This window comes from Gymnoscopelus microlampas (assembly GCF_963454915.1).
Source record: "Gymnoscopelus microlampas genome assembly, chromosome: 24".
Classification (NCBI taxonomy): Eukaryota; Metazoa; Chordata; class Actinopteri; order Myctophiformes; family Myctophidae; genus Gymnoscopelus; species Gymnoscopelus microlampas.
The window spans coordinates 35720994-35741717 of NC_139961.1; the positions used below are offsets into that span (position 1 = coordinate 35720994).

Here is a 20724-nt window from a genome sequence, read left to right on the forward strand (position 1 = left end):
ACTGTAATTATAAATGTATTTTTATTGTTCACTTGCAAAAGACAAATTATGTCATTTAAAGTTTATGATGAATTCAGACATTTATTTTATAAATCTTTATTGAAATAATCAAATAACCAAAAATAATTCCATTATTGTACAAAATATTCCATACACAGAAAACCCCAATGTCTTTTTGTGGTACAATAACTCACCCAATGTAAGGCACAACCGTACACAATAAGTGAACGCAAAATGCTCCTCAATACTTGCGTATAACTAAACTGGTCCAAATTAAACAATATAATTAAAGCTATTAATTCACTTTGGTCGCACATTATTTTCCTTTGCCAGCAATAATCAGAATTTAAGAAGACAAAAGCTAACATTATGGCCAAAAAAAATAGAAAATCACAATCTCTACCCACATTTTCCACATAATCCACTCTCTCCACTGGATGTTTCCTCTTCAAACAAAATCCCTTTTTATCAGTGAAATGTCACATGGATTCATTTCTTAAGCCTGATTTATACTTGGTTTTAGCGTGCGTCTCATATGGCAGATCTACAAATTGGCTATTTGCGAGACACCAGCGCGCAACTAAGTATAAATCAGGCATTGGGTTGAGGATACATTGACGACCTCTTTACAATCATAAGGATGCACAACTTCATCTGTGTCCAAAGTGTTGATCTCTGTAGCGCTCAGTCCAGTGGGCCTCAAGCGAAGCACCGCTGCAGGAAGTGACTCATGTGGGTGTGAAGGTGCTTATTGGCCCCATCAAGACCGTGACTCTTGTCTGTGTACCACTGGAGAAACAGAGAGAACATGACAGAGTTAGTTGTCTCCTTCCAAAATTCAAACCAGCACCGGTTATTTATCATTGATTTATGTTTATATTTTTACACAACGCTCTTGTACAATGAAGTGTAAAATAGGGTGGAAGTGGTTAATTAGACCAAACTATTATTACTCAATTATTGAGAAATTAATTATTTTTGATTAAATTAAAAAATAATCCATACTCGCTATCACAATATTATATAGTAGTTACTGTATTTGTGTGTAATATCTGGTCCAAAATAGCCGTTAGCAAGGTTGTCCAGTGGTTCGCACTGTTGCCTCACAGCAAGAAGGGCCGGGGTTCGAACCCGATTGTGGCCTTCCTGTGTGAAATTTACATATTCCCCCTGTGTTCATGTGGGGTTCCTCCTCCACATCAAAAAACTCACCATGGCTTCAAAATCAACTTGTGCCTCAACCAGGGCTTTGGAGATTTGAGCTGACTGCTGAAAATGAACATTGTCTGTAAACACAGACAACAAACAAAAAGTACATCAACAAAGAGTAGGAGGATTCATGCAACACTTCTTGTGGACTATAAGGTCACAGTAAAACACTGATGATTCTGTGTCAGCTCTCTCCTTCTATTTGAATAGATTACTTTGGCATAATATACTATGCCCTGTTGTTTTTGCGCGCATGGACGTTACATGAGAAATTCTTTGACAGGGCAGCAGTCTCTGCTCATGCTGTTCCACTTGACGTGTCTCAATACATTAACAAACAATTGGATATTGACATTCTTTGGTTGCCAAGTGCACACTGAGTTCTTGTAAAACTATTATAGACAGTACTCTGTAGTGCCCTACAAGCATCAGCAGGACAGTTTCAGGCCTCCCCATTATACTTTAAATCACACATAAACACTTAAAGCCTCTTAGTAAACTAATACAGTTGACCGGGATCGGCTCTGTACTGCTTCTGCCCCCCCTCTACACCAAATCTCTTGGCCAATGTACAAGCTCACAACACGTCACGATGTAACACACTGTGAACTTATCTGCTATTTTTGGGGAAGAATAGGGAATTCAGGCCAGAATAGGGATGCTAGTGTAGTGGTTAAAAAGTGAAAGCAAAACATTGTGCAGATGACAAAGAAAAGTGCTTTGTCATCGGCGTCTTGCATTTGAAATAGGTTATAATTTACTGTATATTTTGGTTGTTGTTGGTTATTGATACATTGAAATAAATTGATCTGAGAGATTATCAAGAAGTAATCATTTAAACACATTTGCACAATAGAAAATATTAATACATGTGATTTATACGGTATATAGGCCTATAATAGGTTGAAATGTGGTACAAATACTTATAATGTATTTTATTTGTTGCCTTAGAAGAACCATTTAGAATCATTTTAAAAAGCAGCATGGACTGTGTGGTCGTCTTACCGTCTGCTGTTCCATGAACCAAAAGATATTTGACATTATGGAAATTCTTGGCCAAGGCAGTAACTGTGCTGTTCTGAAAAATATGAATCAGAATGTGTTCTTTCTTCAGAAACAGTGGTCAAGGCTAAAAGGTAATTCAGACCGCTGCGATTGTTCTCCGCAACGTTCTAATGCTTAAATGTATGCTCCCTGGTACGACAGTATCGTGTGCCAAAAATAACAGACCAACAAGCTGCAGGTCTGCTATTTTCGGTGCACAGAAACGTTGTAACACAATGTATAAATCAGGCTTAAAACAGTTTCATTTTGTCGCAAATATTTAGTCAGTTTTATCTCTATTTCATTTGAAATAAGATAGTACTTATCTTGCATAGGAATCCGTGTTTTCTGCTGCCATGTTTATATAAAAATTAGGCCTTTTCCCAAAGCTGGGACATCAAGTGAGGTATTATGTGTTTCAGTTTATTATGTTACTTACATGATCAGTGCCAGAGGCAAATCTGAAAGACTCTGAAGTTGAATAACTTGGATCTAGTTTATCATAGTTAAATGTATAATATGATAAATATAAATATGTTTTATAGTACTTACTTTATAGTTTGGGTTCTCAGAAGGTTGGTCCATGTACCGCTCTGTGTAGATGGAATCTGGAACATAAGTTTACAAGACACACAATATACAGTAACATTAAGATGAATGAAAATGTTACTTAATAATTGCAGTGGTATATGATAATTGTCAGATAACTTATGAGTAGAAATATTTGAACTAGGCATAGTCTACTACATGGGCTGTGCTATATATCACCTCCTGCTCAGCACATTAGAAGACAACCATTTAAGAGCAGGGAGATACAGTACAAATGGTGTTGGGGTGGTGGTGGGAGCAAACATGCGCACACCAACCTTCAGTGACACTGACATCAAGAGGAACAACAGCGAATGAGCAATAATGAAATAAATACACAAAAATAAAGATGAAACATACCATAATATTCCCAGTTAGCGACGGGAGCAACTGCCATCCCACATTTGAACAGTCCACTTCCAGATCCCAGCACCATTGATGTTACATAGCCTCCATAGGACTGTGAAAATTAATCCCACATTAGCACTATGTACTATTGTTTTATATGGTACATACAGTATGTGCGCAATGCTGCGTTTTCATTACTTAACCACTTCAGCCCTATTTTATACTTTGTTGTATGCCGGTGTTGCACGGCGAAAATAAATGATATACAAGCTCACAACGCATCGTGACACATTGTGAGCTTGTAGATCGTCTATTTTGGAATTAGGTTTTCCCACATTTTTCAAAATGTTGTCGAAATCTTTTACACATTTATGAAATTGTTTGTCTATTATGTTATTTATTCATGTATTTAACAGGGATCATGCCCAGAAAAACTGGGCAGTTTGTTGTAGCTAATTTGCATCTGTGGTCCCTTGGCAACGTTTTTGAAATGCTTTGCCTATAATGAGATGCCCAAAATAGGGACGCCAATAATAATATGGCTAATATTGTTAACAGTGTAATAATTACAACAATGTGATTCCAACAATGCAACTGGTTATCTTTTTAAGAAACTTACCCAACCCCACATTGCAATTCTGTCCTCATCAATGAAGCCCATTTTGATGAATTCGCTGAAACATAAGGAATGACATGTATGTGTTATTATACCAGGGCAGCATTCCAGATAAGCAGCAACATTTAATGTCCCACAGTGACTCGGCATCTGTCTGACGTCAACAAGATCAAGGTTCAGCGCTCATGACGTTCCACTGTTTTATCACCTTTACTACTGTATATGAACAACAAGTATCTGAACAGAGCTCTGCCTTACAGTAAACAGGTCCAAGTCAGTTAACCCATTCAATCCGGGGATGCATCTGTGGCATTTCTCAGATTTCATTTGGCTATTCAAAAATAGCAGATCTACAAGCTCATATCGCTATTTTTGAAAAATCGTGAAAATGTTTTGAAAATCTTTGAATATACATTTTGTTAAAGGGAACATTTTTGACTCAAATCTTTGCTTCTAGGGGTCCCTATCACAAAATATTTTGAGATGGGGGTCCGCGGCCAAATATAAATATAATTTTGGGAGTCCTTGACATGAAAAAGTTTGAGAATCACTGATATAGAAACATACGTTTAAAAAAAAAAAAAAAGTAGGATTTTGAAGATATTAGTAGAATCCCCCTGAAGCAAAGATTTGAGTAAAAAGTCACTTGTCTTTGGATTATGGAAAAGACTGCATCCACCTCTTCAGCTTTATTCAATGGTAAACAGGCGGATTTCTTTCTTTTTTCTTTTTTTTTACAGGAACTGTAAAAAAAAGAAAAAAGAACGAAAAGTATACACCAGAGGACCAATCTATTAGAATGATAAAGAGTACTTTATTCTCAAATTGAGTTCTGTCAGAGTGGCGGTCTGGAGGAATTATGAAATTATGAACTGAAACAAAGCTTAGAAAAAAGACTTGCACAAACTTTCATGACTTTTTTCAAAAATAGCAGATCTACAAGCTCGTAGTGTGCCGCGCTCTGAGCTTGTAGATCTGCTATTTTTACATAGCCAAATAAATCAAAAAATGATACACATTCTTTCCCGGTCTAAATGGGTTAACAGGTCAAGGTCAGTAAACAGGTCAAAGTCAGGCCAATCCAGCCATGTGAGGGGCGTGGAACCACTTCAGGTCAATGCTGTTTTGCTTGAATTAGCGTGAGCTTAAGTGTTGGCGTGCACTAAATCTGCTTCTCCCGTTCCTCACCGGACTGCTGTTATCTGATCTTCCACTTCGTAGGTACCCAGCCGCTTATAGATTGCATGCATTATATGGTCGCCCTGGTAACCGCTTCCCCTTCCATCGAAGCTGGCCACGATGATTTTCTCTGTGCTGGCCAGGTAAGACGACCAACCCGTACTGTACTCGAAGTTTACTGTCTGGCTATAAGGACCACCGTATCTGAAAGATCAGAAGTAGTTTATTTTGCAAGCACATTTGCACATACATGGATTTTGCTCAACACAAAAAAATAACACATGCAGATAGTACAAAAGTATATGTGTCCATTGTTGAGTCGTGTGGCTCATCACAACGTTGACCTTTGATCACGAAATTGCACTATATGTCAGATATTGAGTTTGAGTTTGAGTTTTATGGTCTTGTGTTGTGATACAATGATACAGTAAATACAGAAAGCCTTTAAATAGTATCACAATCGCTTCGGCTCAACCAATACATAGAACCTCTACTGTATGTGCAGTAAACCTGGTGGAAAGAAACAAACCATTTTACATTTGTACTGTACTGTATTTACAGTTCCAGGCATATTGTGTTTTTTGTTTCAAAACCACCCAAAGATTATGACCTGAAGCCCAATGAATCAATGCTATGCATTTGATGTATTATGATGAATTATCTTGCTTACTGTCAATCGCTCTGGATTCAGAGTGTCTGCTAAATGCCTAAATTGTAAATTGTAAATTGTAAATCTAATATCCCCACAAAAGGGCCAAATAATGACTACATAATGGTCAGGAAATAATTACGTTTCTTTCCGCTGAACACTGTGATACATATGAAGTGTGGTCATCTGAGTTTAGATTTTAGCCATAGTTTTGGGTGATGTTTTCACGAAACACCCTTTTCAGCAGATATTGTGCGATTTGGAAACTGCTGTAGTCACTATTGTATCAGTGTTGTGTCATCACGTGATGATGAGGATCTTACACGTCTATGAGCAGGGGATACTTCTTAGATTCATCAAAGCCAGGAGGCAAAGTCATCTGGTACCACAGCTCTGGGAGAATCCATATAAAATATAAATAAGTCATGCTTTAAGGATTAATTTAACCCATTCAATTCTTGGAACGCATCGCTGTCATTTTAGATGTCTTTGGCTATTTTTGAAAATCGTGAAAATTTTAATTTGACTTTCAATATATTTTTTTAAGCGAACATTTGTAAAGTATTTTGTTCCAGGGACCCCCAGAAACAAAGATTTGAATTACAAATGTTCACTTTAAAAAAGATATATTCAAAGTTTGCACAAATGTTCACAAGTTTTCAAAAATAGCAGATCTACAAGCTCATAGCGCGGCACTCGGTGCCACGTTATGAGCTTGTATATCTGCTATTTTTTTAATAGCCAAAGAAATCTAAAATGACAGAGATGCGTTACCGGATTGAATGGGTTAATTTCATTCAAATTATTTGACGGCTTAATGCACTTACTTAAATCTCCAATCTGAATGGTGCCGCGACGCATGGTGGGCATGTGGATCTCGGATATTCGACTTTCAAACTCTTTGTTGTGCTCCAGAACTCTCATCTCTACAACTGTAAAAGTGGAGAACACAATACGATATCGACGCTGTCGGGCAGAAACCTCATATCTCCATATTCTAACTTTTTGTGTTTTTTTTTTTCATAACGCCCTACTTGATCGTACTACAGCATCACATCAAAAGTAGCAGATCCACAAGCTCGAAACGTGGTGCGCTTGTAGATCTGTTACTTTTGCTGTTTTTTTTAATTGAATCCTAAAAAGTTACAGTTTGGGACATATGAGGTCTCTCTACCCCACAGAGACAATACGTGCATAATAAACAATAGATTCTTTCTCCTCATGTAACTTTAGATCCAGAATAAGAGATAGCATGTCTACCTTCTCCACCCCTGTTGTCATAGAGATAGTAGCGAGGAATCGCAGGACCTTTGAATGCAAGAGATACACACACATTTAGGAAGGGAGAGAGAGTACAACATAGCCTACATAACCGTTGTATACACATATGCACACACTTGCTTACAAAACACTGTGCTGAAATGACAATAATAGAAAGAGGTAGAAAAGAAGAAGAAGAAGACAAGCTTAAAGGGAATATTCCAGTGTTCTTCAACCTCATCACTATAAGAGTAATGATAAGTTCATGGAATTAAGTTCCTCAATGCGCTCTGTATCGGTGAAGCAGGAAAACTACAGCTATTCTTCCCGTGGCCACTAGGGGCAATAGCTTTGACAAGAAAGCCGTCGCAGTGAATTCTGGGTATTGTAGGATCAGACAGCAAAGCAACACAGTTTTCATCATGGGCCCGAGAAAGTGTATTTTCTCAGCCAAATTACACCCTAAAGGTTTTAATATCACAGACTGATTAACCAATTAAATACGAGGATCTGTACTTTGTCCTTCTTTTTTCTCTCAACACCTAATCCATTCACTAAAATGTTCACCAATAGGGACGCAAGGGTTAATGTTGTAAAACATCCACAACTTTTGACAGTGGACAATTCCTATCTTTTATCCCTCATGTGCGACAGCAGATGTGTTCAAGAGGATGTGTGGTGAACGGTGAGGTGGTGACAGACCGTGACAGCCTGCGCGATAGAAGGAAGCATTGTGGCTGAACAGCGCCGAGTTGTACAGGCAGATTTCAAATCCACATGTCAGACATTTGGATTCCTGACCATTGGACCACCTGTGTGAGTGCACACACACACACACACACACACACACACACACACACACACACACACACACACACACACACACACACACACACACACACACACACACACACACACACAGTTGAAGTGAAAAACGTTGATGAAAATAATGAAATTCCAATATAACGGTACAACAGAGGCCGTACAGATACCTGTAGACATTCATTCCACCTGGTCTGCCACCCTCCTGGTTACTTGAATAATACCTGCGGAGCAGTTGTAGATTGACAGTATATTAACTGGAGAAAGAGATTTGCCATTCAAGGAAGGTTTGGCATTTGAGATGATTGATGATAGACTGTCCGGTTGATCCAACTCACACGCTGTCTGCAGTCACTTTCAGAATTGTAATCACTTCCCATGGGCCTGTCGTGATAGCTTTCATTTTGCCCTGTTAATATGAGTGACAGGTTATGAAAGAGGCACCATCTTAATACAACCTATGATATATGTAGTAATGTAGTAGTAGTAGTAGTAGTAGTAATAATTAATAATAGTACTGTAAAACCAAAGTTAAACATAAAAAAATAATAATCTGCTATAAGATATTAGATATCTAATCTAACATATTTTGAAAATAATCAGAATCAGTATTCACTACCTATTGTAGGGGGCGAGCCATTTAGATGAGGGTCTGTGTGTGTCTGATTGGTTAAAATGAATATTGAATACATTTATGATGTATCATTTTGTATAATTGTAATAATCATGTCACCCTGGGCTATTTCTGAGGATTCATGTGATGGCCCATTTGAACTGCCATACTCATGTCACCTTGACACAGAAAGCATATCTCTGTTGACTGAAATGTACTGAAATGATTGTTGCCTTGAGACGTATCCAATGGGATAAGATGACCACTCCAGCCGGACAATCGGATTCAGGTGTATTGATAACAACATCTTATGGAAATGTCGTTGATAGTAACTACTGTTTCATATTGTTTCTTGTCTTTGTTTAAGATTCATGACGCCTGAAAACATTATGTAACTAACTACACTAGATGATAACATTTCTGCATAAAGCAATCTGCATTTTCCATTGTAACCTCAGAGAACACTTGAGAATTTTCCATTTTACGATCTACAAGCCTCGTGGCTCTTTTCTCTCGATAGAGTGACATTCTATATACAATCGGCTGTGTCTTTCCCTCTTTCTATCTTGGTTTACGTTTTTGTACAAGCAAAACTATCTTTATTTGAAGAGATATCAGTGTCTGTGGCTAATCTTCAGCCAAATGTTTTGTGCATGCTGTCAGTAGGCCAAGGAAGTACTTCCCTGCATATTTCTCCCATATTGGGAATAGATCATTCTTTTTGTGAGTGAATATCTTTCACATTTTGTGAATTCATAAATTTCAGATCCACCATCCCTCCATATTTGGGTCGAGACTGACATCGTCAATGTGACATCATCGACATGACGTCAGGGATCCACAGGGAAGCCACGCAGCTATTAGACGCCGTCTTCATTTCATTGCCAGGTACGTTTGCAGACTTTGCACATACAAGTTGTTTGTCTTGGTGAGGTTGGTGCAAAAGCTATTATAAGGTTGAAACTTACGATGTAGTGTTTGCTAAGTGTATTTTCTTAGGGCACTGTATACGGTGAAACAGTTACATGTACAGTACAGGTACTTACCCCAACCACATGATGAATGTGTTTATAACCGGCGGTGTCACTCGTCACCACGTAATAACTGCTCTTATCTGCTGAAAACATTGGTGCTGGAGGTCGAGCCTAACAAGTAAATGTATCATTATTATGATGTATTTGTCCTGTGTTGTTTAAGATATACTGTACAAATGTTTGCATGGTATGCACTGCCACTGACTAATGCACTACTACAGTACTGTATGTAATAGTGATTATGCTGTACATGTACATGTATTTAGTGTACCTGTCACATAAACACTGCAAATGATTATTCTTTATATAATAGAAGCCAACATAATTATTGGAATGCTAAATGTTATGACAGTGTGAGCCGTGTTTTGTACTTAACATACCCGTCCAATCCAACCTGTGCGACTGGTCAGTTTCAGTCTCTGGAAGGATACAAGTAACAGGATTTTACTTATTAGTTAACAACGTACTGTAGTGTGTAACGTTACAACAGTTTATTTGTTTATTTGAAAAGGATCCCCATTAGCTGATGCCATGGCAATCAGCTAGTTTTACTGGGGTCCACTCAAAAACATATTACAAAACACATAAAAAAAAAACCTTCAACATTAGATTGCTTTAATTCACATTACAGTTCCATCAATATCAATATAAAAACAGATTCAAACAAATACTGGTACGAAACACTTATACAACTTAATTTAGCCTAATGTTATTCCTTCAACTATGGTCATCTGCATTCCAGTAAATGCCTCTGCACTTTTTTCTTAAATATAAAGTCAATATCCATGTGACAACCACAATGGGTTGATATAAACTATTAGTTTAGATACATGTAGACAGACAGACTGATAATTATGTACCTCATCTGTATTCCAGTTGTTTCCACTGAGCTTATAGATCTGAACAAGGAGTTCAGTCTGTTTTCTCTTCATCCATTGGACGGCCATGCGCTCATCTGTCACCCAAGTAACCGTGCACAGGTAGTGGTCACTGAGGGGGAGGGCGGCAAAAGAATTAACATGTATACCGACTATCTGCTGTAATGTAACAGCAAAGTGACATACTGTAGATGGTTAATTTCTTACCCTGAGCCAAACTCTGATGGAACGTCCACTTCAGAAATGTTTCTGGTGTTGGCGGTGTCCACTACAAACAGTTTCACAGTAGGATTGGGAGAACCTGCCTGAATGATAAGGCAGCATAATGTCAGCATGTATATTCCACTGTCCTACAACATATCATCCGTTACGCACTGCTTAAGGGGAAACATGTGACACAAGCACCCGATGGCCACACCGTACTCATATTTTGGTCTCAGTATTATGTCTCAGAAAACAACGATGTTGGGAGCAATGTAGCATAGTACTGAATTAAGGGCTGTCCACACCAAGAATGATAACTATAAAGATAACTATAACACAATGATGAGCAATAACATGCTGTAAACAGACTGAACATGACTTGTTGAATGTGACACCCTGTTAATTCAGATGGATTTTAATTGGTTGTCAGTGTTTCTACAGTATGGTTCATCAAGTCACTCTTAAAGTGATCCTAACAGTATCGTTCACCACTGTAGTTGTGGTTAGATATGACATATGACATATTGAGAGTTGAGACACACCTAGAATCGTATCATCTATGCAGAGCAGACATATGGATATGGGTACAGTATGTGAAGGACTGCAGCGCATAATGCCTTTGTTAATGCTATGCATTAAACACAGCAGCAGCCCTTTGAAGTAGAGACACAATTGTAGTACTCTGCAATGCCTAGTTTGTGCTCCGTCGTATACCAGCGATGCGGACCGAAAATAGCTGATCTATAAACTAACAACGTGTAAAGATTTTCTGTGCACGATACTGTCGTACGACATTGGCTTCAGAAACGGTTCGAATTCCCACCTTGGGGTATGGGAGAACAACAGTGTGAGGGTACTGGTCCTCTCCGTACCAGGCGAATTCAATGGTGTGGACCTCCGTGTCGTTGAACTGGGCGTAGGCCAAGTATTTCCCGCCAGGTGACCAAAACAGACCGTCAGACAACATCTCCTCTGTATAGGAGGAGGAAAGATGGTCAGTTACATCCAGTACACTCATCTTTGTCCTCTTACGATCCTCCACCAGCCCCCCGCCACGCATTGCACTTTTATGAAAACCTGTGTGTATAAATGCGTTTGAGAGAAGCCCTGTTGTGATGCCTGCTGTGGTGTGGTGTGCAATTGCATAGGTGTATCTTTGTCTTCTTCAATTCAACTATAGTGAATCTAAATCTTTCCATTTTTCTTTCCATTTAGTCAAATTCAAAAGTAGCAAAAGCAGCAGATCGACAACCTCGAAACGCGCCGAGCTTGCGGATCTCCTACTTTTGATGCTTTTGTGTGACGCTGTAGTATGATCAAGTAGAGCGTTAATTTACGAATAAAATAACACAAAAAGTTAAAACTTGGAGATAAGAGAGGTAGTGTGTGTCATCATTTACCATCATAAACCCAGTCTGGGATGCCGTTCAAGATTTTGTTGTATTCTCCATTGAATGTGACTTGCTCTCGCGGAGTAGCAGGACTGTTCTTTATGTACACATTATATTCCCAAACGAATGCCTACAAATTTAAGTAAAGAAAAAAAAACAGGTCAGCAAACCCCTCTGTATGTAAATAATACATTTAATTAGTTGAAGCTTGGAATTACCACATGCATTTGTGCTGTCATGCAGAATTACAGCAACAACAAACATTCTAGTTGCAGGTGTTGGAAGAACAGAACATGCTGTAATCTTCCAGCGATGGTGGAGGGGTTAAAAACCCTCACATGACATTGGGCTGTATGTTAGATACAGAATAAGAATACAAGAGAATTCACCACCTAGGTTTGCTTTTTTTTTCTTCACATAAAGACATTAAACACTTCACTATCACTAAGTGTATTCAAGGCTTTTTACTTATATTTTACAGTCTATGCTTTTTACATTCCAGCTTTGAACCCTCAGTTACCACAGTGTTGATTCTCAGTTCCCTTTTTACACTGTTCCATTTAGACAAGTGTTTGGAAAAGGTTTGCTTTGACAGACTCATGCATCACAATGCCTTGAAGTGCGGCATAATCAGTCAAAGTAAATATGTGCTTAAGACCCCGTATTACCAGTTGGTTGCCCTCAGGGGCCCACAAGAAGTGTTGGATCTCATGTGGAACATCAGTTGTGGTAAGAAAGTCCCTATAGAGAAGCATAATATACATTCATTAATTCATTCATTGAGAGCTTAATGCTTAATTTGTACTTGGTTGCAAGCCAGTGTTGTGCGGCAAAAACAGCAGATCTAAGAGGTCACAACAGCTGTTTTCGGCGGAGCTTGTAGATCGGCTATTGTCGGCGCATGACATCAGTGCGCAACCAAGTATTAATCAGGCTTTAGATTTCTCTGCACTCTTCTCAAGCTGTAACTTGCCTTTTGCTTGCTGTTTAGTTTTTCAGCATTATCCACTTCTGTTTACAAGATGAGTATGATTCGCACTTTTATTTTGTGGCGTACAGCATCAGTGCATACCGTACCTTTCTAGCGTGGCACAGTGGCAATCCAACTCTTAACTCTGCCATTGTAAAGTGTCATGCTTCATCCATTAAAAGCCACACAGTAACAATTGTTGAATGTTTGAATGCAATTCTTGGTATGGCTGTCCAATGAAATGTAACACACTTGAAACCCTGTACAGTATACTTCTTTCGGAGTCACCCAGGGGTCTATACCAGGCCGCCTCCTTTTTTCCCCTCTACACCAAATCTCTTCGGCGACACGTTTGCTGAATGTTCGCCCCCAGGATAGGGATGCTAGGGTTCATGTGGTTAAATCTGAAATGGCTTTGTCTAGTTGGAATACGTACTGTTTCTCCATGTCATAAATGTGGTACGAGGCGGTAAACGAATGCCTCCACTCCTAATGGGACAAACACAATGATGATCAGATAGTAACTTGCCGGAACTCATACAAAGTTTTTATATCAAGTCAATAAAAGCCTCACATACCTTTGAGTAATTACTGAGGAACGCGACATATTTCCGATCTGCTGACAATTCGTAATCAACGGCGTCGACTCGCTCCTGTGTTGAGAAAAGACACTTCCGTTAGGAAGGGTGTGCGTACATTGCTCCTGAATCAAAATCACAACAAGCAAACTCACAAGACACGGTCGGCTTGTGTACAATTGCCCTTACAAGAACTCACATCATGTAAACCCAAACAACCTTACATACACACACAGCAAAATTGACATCACTTACAAAAGTCGCACTACTCAGAAATTCTACGGAGGTGTCTTTGATCAGGTTGTGAAGAACGATTGAGCCGTTGTCGTAGCGTAGATATTCATAATCTACAGGGAAGAAGGAGAAGGTGAACGTTAAGTGTGGACAAGTTGAGTGGGGAAACACCCCTCACTCCAGATGTATGCAGATGTTACAGGGTTGAAAACCCGGATAGACTACATCTGAATAATTCTAGATAGATAGATACCCGCGGGGTCGCCCAGAGGTGGCACAGGTGAAGGGTAAGAAAAAGAAAAAGTACTGCTGTGTACAACAAAACAAGGCAGAAGAAAAAATCAACAATACAGAGCAACGGTAAACGGAGATAAAAACAAATAAAGTGTCCATTATAGTCAGTGCTTCATAAGTGTCTCACTGTATCTCGTCAAAAAACACAAATAATAATAATTATCAGTGCAATGCCAATCAAAAAAGTGTCCATTTGGTCAGGTCAAAAGCGTGAGAAGTGAAAGTTCTTGTTGGTCAAGTACTGTAAGTTTGCATGCAAGGAAAGGACGATGACTTGGTGATCATAGATCAGTTACTGTAGTCTCTAGAGACATAATTCCGCAAGGTTGTTACAGTACGGAGGTGTTCCGGACTGCAGGAGTGCCTACCTGAGATCCATTTCATGTTGTAGGAGCTAGGGCTGAGGGAGCTGTTGAAGACATCATTGAGCGTGAAAGACCTCTTCATTTTGGATCCCCCCTCATTGTCTAAAATGCAAACGCCAGCCAAAGTTTAAACTTAACACAGTCACAACAGGTTATTGCTTACAGATATTATGTCCTACACAGTGATAACAATGATAAAAAATATCACAAGATTGTAGCTGATAATGATAATGTATCAAGAATCAAGACAGATTTATTTGTCACACACTCATACAGGTACAAGCAGTGACATGTTGGTGCTGTATGTAGGCTATCATGGTTTTGTTGTAAAAATCCTTCTTATCTTATGTTTTTATATCATCTTATGTTTTAGATGTAAGTATGTTTCTGTCATATGTTTTGTCATGTTTGACTTTTCCCTATGTTTAGTTTTTATTTTGATGCACAATGAGTCTATACTGTCCTGTCAAACTTGACTTTGAGAGTGGATTTTTTCTTCTTCAGTGGGTGTATGTTGTCAATCTGTTATTCTATCAGTAATTCCGTCTCAACATGTGCTATCACTTAAAGTACAGAACATACTGTGTAGGGACAGTCAGACATATGTCACATGAACATCCCATGTCATTTAGCTGTACATGAATGTACACTAAACATGTGCTTCTTACCATAATGCACTGCATGTACAGAGAGAGATCTAAAACTAGACATAGGGGTTTGCAACAAAACACACCGTCTGTTCCTTTATTGTGAAGTAATGTTCAAATGTGTTTTCTGTTTTCCTTTGTAGTTAATATACCTGTCTTAAGTGGTGTAAATTAAGTAACTACAAGTACATGTACTGTACTTAAGTACAATTTTGAGGTATTTTTGACTTAACTGGAGTATTTCCAATTTTCAGTACTTTTTCTTCTACTCCACTACATCTCAGATGCAAATGTTGTACTTGTTGTAATCCACCACAATTATTTGAAAACTTATAAGTTATAGTTATAGTTATAGTTACTTTGTAGATTTTGATTATTATTACAAAACATAATCACTTCAGCCCTATTTCAACTTTGGCTTCTTGTAAATAGCCGATCTACAAGCTCACAACACGTGTTGTGAGCTTGTAGATCTGCTATTTTCAAAATATTGTTTATACATTTTAGACTTATGATACCTCCTTGTGAAATGGGACATTCTGCATAATGAATACTTTTACTTTTGGTACTTTAAGTATATTTTGATGCCAGTACTTTTGTACTTTTACTCGAGTACATTTTGATTACCTGGACTTTTTACTTGTAACAGAGTATTTCTACATTGCAGTATTGATATATTTACTTAAGTAAAACAATTGAGTACTTTTTTCCACCACTGTCTGACATTCCCCTTCAGCCAATCGTGTGCTAATATGTTAATGTTGTTCACCTGTGGCGATAACCCCCGTCTCCAATCAATATGTTGTTGTTCACATGATGTGGCATCCTGTGTGAAGACCAGTCTGTTCCTTTGGTGTTTGTCATATCGTCTGTACATTTTAGCCTGTTAATTTATAATAAATAGGCTAACCCTGTTATAAGCTTGTAGAGTTCTGTTAGAATCCAGCACCTGTTACAAAGCATTTCGTGTTTCCTGCCGTTTATTCCTGCTTGTACAGGTATGCGCAATTTAATTAAGGTCGATCATGTGTTTTTCTCGGGGCTTAATATTTAAATTGTAATATAGCAAGCAGACATGTTCTATTGGTATGGATGCACAGATAGAATTCCACCTCACATGTGGAGCTATCTATCCCCAGCCATGGATCGCACAACGGTCGTCTGTCACGACCGTCATGAATGAACTTCAACCTGGTGTTTGTACTGTCTCCATTTACGGCCCGTACATCTACATAAACGTTCAGATTTCAAATTTAAAGTGCTTACCTCATGAACACGGATGTTACAATTATGTACGGGACCTCACAATTACCCGTATGGTTCAATAAAAAGCATTTTAATCCGATTGGTGGCCATTTTCTCATAGTTATAATGTATCAGAGTGCAGTACACCTCCCAACCGATAGGGTCACGTCGTAGTTGAAAGCATTTGGAGAAAATATGCAGCAAATGGCCACCGATTGGATTAAAATGCTTTTTATTGAACAATATGGAAGATACAGGTACTTCTGAGGGCCCGTACATAATTGTAACATTCGTGGCCATGGGTAAGCACTTTATATTTGAAATCTGATCGTTAATGTGGATGTACGGGCCGCAAATGGATAAAGTGCAAACACCAGGTTGAAGTTAATCCATGACTGATATGACAGTCATGTTTCAGGGCTAGAGCGGTCCCCTGCATGCAACGTGCGTAATGGCGCACGCGTAATTTCCTCGTTCCCCTTTATATTTGGAGTTGACTTAGCCTACGGTCAATATCAATCTCTCGACTTATCAACTCACCATTCAGAAATATCGCTGTCGGCACCGCGATCAGAATGACGACCACTGTCACCCCGAGGACCCCGAGGATCACCTTGGGCCAGGGAATCTGTTCAAATTAAACAAACATATTGTGCAAGCATGATCTAACGGAAGGAGTTTGGTGTAATCATTCACTACAACCAAACATTGCTTCAAGGCATGAACACTTATTTCTAAAAACTGCAATACGAACCATGGTTGACTGTGCGCTCAAGTGAAGCGTAGTGGATCTGGTCGCCTCACAACTCCATATGGACGGACAGCTGTGTTATTCCTATAGCGGTATTGCTGTTATGCGGTACCAGATGTTCTGATCAACATGATCTCAGTGTCCGTTTCAAAAGGTGGGACCATGAAAACGTTGGAAGGAGTAAAGTTCGTCCAGTTTTGAGCGTGTTCTCTCTTTGTGCGCCTGTGTGTGTGTGTGTGTGTGTGTGTGTGTGTGTGTGTGTGTGTGTGTGTGTGTTTTGCTCAAGAATGCTGCTGTGATCGGTCGTCATTCAAGTTCAACTACCAAACTCATGAGCTCATTCAGTCGCCGCCAGCCTCGTTAATGACCACATACTGTAGTTGTTGGAACTTTGAAGGAACAAACTTCAAACTCGGACTACCTTTAGACTAAACCTTTCATTTGTTTGTATTAGTATTTTATACATGTTTTTTTGTTAAATTCCTACTCCATGCCACTGCCTAAAGCACTTTACCGTTACCTTTGTGTATGAAATATGTTATACAAATAAACTTGCCTTGCCAAGTCAAACAGTCTGCAGGCACTTACACTCTTCCAATTACAGTATTTTGGCTTGTGCGTTCTTTACTGACTAGACATCTGGAGGTTGCTTGTTTGATCCACAGGGCAGAAGACATTGAGGATTACAGTAATTAGTACACATTAAAATGAGAACAGTTTCATTTAGGGCAGTTGTGGAAAAAGTACTCACATTTTTTACTTTAAGTAAAAGCATCAAAACTGCAATGTAGAAATACTCTAAAAGTCTGGTAATCAGAATTTACTTGAGTAAAAGTATTGGCATAAAAAAAGTAAAAGTACTCATTATGCAGAATGTCCCGTTTCACATGTTTTGTACAAATCTTTTGAAAATAGCAGATCTACAAGCTCACAATGCTTCGCATCACTATGCATTGTGAGCTTGTAGATCGGCTATTTTCAAATGATGGAAATGTATAGGGCTGAAGTGGGAAATGTATGTTTTGTAATAATAATACAAATCTACTAACCAGTAGGCTAACTAAAGGTTTCAAATAATTGTAGTGGAGTAAAAGTGTAATATTTGCCTCTGAGATGTAGTGGAGTAGAAAAAGTAGCGAAAATTGGAAATACTCCAGTAAAGTAAAAATACCTTAAAATTGTACTTAAGGACGGCACAAGTAAATGTACTTAGTTTTTTTTTACACCACTGATTTATCGGGTCTGGAAAAAGGCAGCTATGATTCTCAACTTTGATCCCTTTTTAAATGGACCTCTAGCATATGGTTTAATCCTTGTTTACGCCTTATTGGTAAATGTTCTTTCTACTGGATGGAGTGGGTGGAATAGGGTGTAGCAGTGCTTGGTGACCTCTACAGAGACCAGGATCTTAAATCTTTTAACAACTTACAGGCTGAATTTAAGTTGCATAAACAACAACTTTGACATTATGTACAAATTCATAGTTTGCTGAAAACAATGTTGAAAAGTTCCTTGGTCCTGGTCCCTCAAAATGTGGAGACCCTTTCTTTTATTATTGCAAGTTATGGTAGCGGTCACGAAGCATTGCTCTACTACTCAACGTTGCTGCAGAAATACAGAACCACCAGTGCCCTGAAAACTGTAAAAAGACATTGGAAATACATCCACCTGAAGCAACCCAGTCGCCGTCCCAGCCTGGAGACTGGGTTGCCCGAAGTGGGAAAGATTTCTGCACTATATCAATGGCTTGTAATGACAGACTACTGGCTTGGCTCCCCTATATGTATACCAGACTGTATATCCTTCCTTGCTCACAAGTGGTTGTGGTTCTATTTCATGGATAGCAGCATAGCCTCCCTCCCTATCCTTTTATCTTCTGTTTTTAGTTTTCCTTTGTTTACTGTATCGAGTGTGTTGTTGTCATAGTTACCTGTTTTTATTCAGTTATTTGTTATCCTGTTTCGTTCTGTGTCAGCCCCTCGAGCTGTTATCAAATAAAAAATCCTGTAAAATATTAATCACCCAAAAAAAAGGAACAGTTTAATTTCACTATTGTGAAATTGAGGAACGGTTTAATTTCACAATAGTGAAATTTAACCGTTAACTAATTTTAACGTATGCAGGGGTTCTTGATAGAACGTTATAAGATGACTATTCAGATCACCTTGTCCGACAGTTGGGCACAGACCTACTGGTTGAGATCATACTAACCTAGCTACCTGCATGTAAAGATCTAATTATGAATGTGGCCTCGTTTTGTTTCATACCTTATTTCAAAAAATATTTAATTACTATTTGTAAGCATTTGAATACACACCGCAAGATCATTGTATGCAATAAAATCCTTTGTGTTCATTTCACTGAGGTAGTTAAAAGGGACCCCCATAAGAGATGTTTGTCGTTAGATAAAATGTAAAACATAATTCAACAAATGTCTTCTGTAGGTGGGGAGATATGCTGACTGGAGAGAGTGAAACATGTTCTCACAGGGTGACTGACAAACACACAACTTATTGTAAAGTTAACCACTTTCATCAATGAAAAAAATAATTCAAAAGTTGCAAAAATCTGTATGCTCACAATGCCCATCATCAGTGTCCTCTTGCAAATCTCTATCGCACAGCTTTTTCTTAATTTAGGAACTGTTGTACTATTCTGCAATTTCTGATCTTAATTGTATTTACTGTTATTGTAAAGCACTTTGTAACTTGTTTTTGAAAGGTGCTATATAAATAAAGTATCATGATGTGAGCTTGTAGATTGGCTATATTTGTCATACCACAAAGTGAAGGTTACTGACATCTTTCTCAGTCTGACCCCTGGTGTGAAACTGGTTCAAGGCTATATATAGGTTTAGTTGATGTAGTGTATGATGTATGGACATAATGGCCACTCCTTGTGTGACACCATCAGTCCCAAGGTGTTGCCTGACGCTCTTCGTGAGTTCATTGAGTTGACAGTGACACACACTAATGACTTCACAGTTGTTGTGGTGATGACGACTGATTCTGTGACACTGCACTGTGCAGAAATAACTCAAGGCTCCTTTATGTCAGACTGTCATGTGTTAATAAATTATATGTCTTAAGTATATTCATATACAGCAGCTTTCTCCATCTTTCTAGTTCCTGTTTACAGTGTGGGAACTCAAATGGAAAAACAGCCCACACACTAGATAATGCTACTGTGGAAATGTATTGTTGTCAATAACTCGCTCAGTCATAATCTCACACATATGAAATGAAGGACTTGCGTTGTGTTTTATGAAACACTTGACACTACACTTGACACTTAACACTATTTGACACTTTAACAACACAAATCTTGTATGGCACACACACAGAGGTTCACGCTATGTTCACCACCACTTCTCCCTGCTGAACAGGTGCCCTTGTTTGAATAGCTTCACTCATATGCTTTACCATATCCATGAAACGAAATACTACAGGAAAAAAGGAAAGGAAAGAAAGTGTTATTCGATACTTTCAGTCGGGAGAGAGAGGAAATGGACAGAGTATTCAAATGACACACAGCAAACAGTCCAGTCGGCCTAGAGTCGAACCAAGGACACACTGATAAGGGCATTTTGCGTCCTAACTATCAGGTCGCCCAGAATGCTTTGTTTTTTATTTGATTTGTAGACTTTATTAATCAGTCTGAAATTCAGTTTCAGTTCCATACAGCTGAAGGCTGCTCAGATGGTCATGATTGATGAGTGCTCGGGGGGAGCAGTTAGGGTTAAGTGTCTAGTTCAGGGACACTTTGACACATATTATTGTTATGGGCGGGGGGGGGGGGGGGGTCC

General features: G+C 38.7%; 1 protein-coding gene across 1 annotated transcript; it reads right to left on the reverse strand.

The window, feature by feature from the left end:
• Window positions 1-87: 87 nt before the first annotated feature.
• Window positions 88-17152, reverse strand: LOC311040394 (dipeptidyl peptidase 4-like). The gene is made up of 26 exons (XM_084050651.1): window positions 16923-17152; window positions 16709-16796; window positions 14280-14378; window positions 13639-13730; window positions 13384-13458; window positions 13242-13294; window positions 12504-12576; window positions 11845-11965; window positions 11268-11416; window positions 10448-10545; window positions 10223-10352; window positions 9743-9781; window positions 9375-9473; window positions 8054-8124; window positions 7886-7939; window positions 7596-7705; window positions 6894-6941; window positions 6461-6565; window positions 5957-6026; window positions 4994-5188; window positions 3809-3863; window positions 3202-3301; window positions 2806-2861; window positions 2215-2287; window positions 1213-1286; window positions 88-789 (listed from the first exon to the last, which is right to left on the reverse strand). The coding sequence occupies exons 1-26, from the start codon at window positions 16923-16925 to the stop codon at window positions 700-702; spliced, it is 2220 nt and encodes a 739-aa protein (XP_083906777.1). The 5' UTR covers window positions 16926-17152; the 3' UTR covers window positions 88-699.
• Window positions 17153-20724: the final 3572 nt, after the last annotated feature.

Excerpts from the sequence above, each read along its gene's own strand:
- LOC311040394 (XM_084050651.1), bottom strand. Across the intron at positions 13,459-13,638 it reads TTCTGAGTAGTGCGACTTTT|GAGCGAGTCGACGCCGTTGA; the intron begins GTAAGTGATGTC and ends TTCTCAACACAG. Across the intron at positions 10,546-11,267 it reads TTGTTCTCCCATACCCCAAG|GCAGGTTCTCCCAATCCTAC; the intron begins GTGGGAATTCGA and ends CTTATCATTCAG.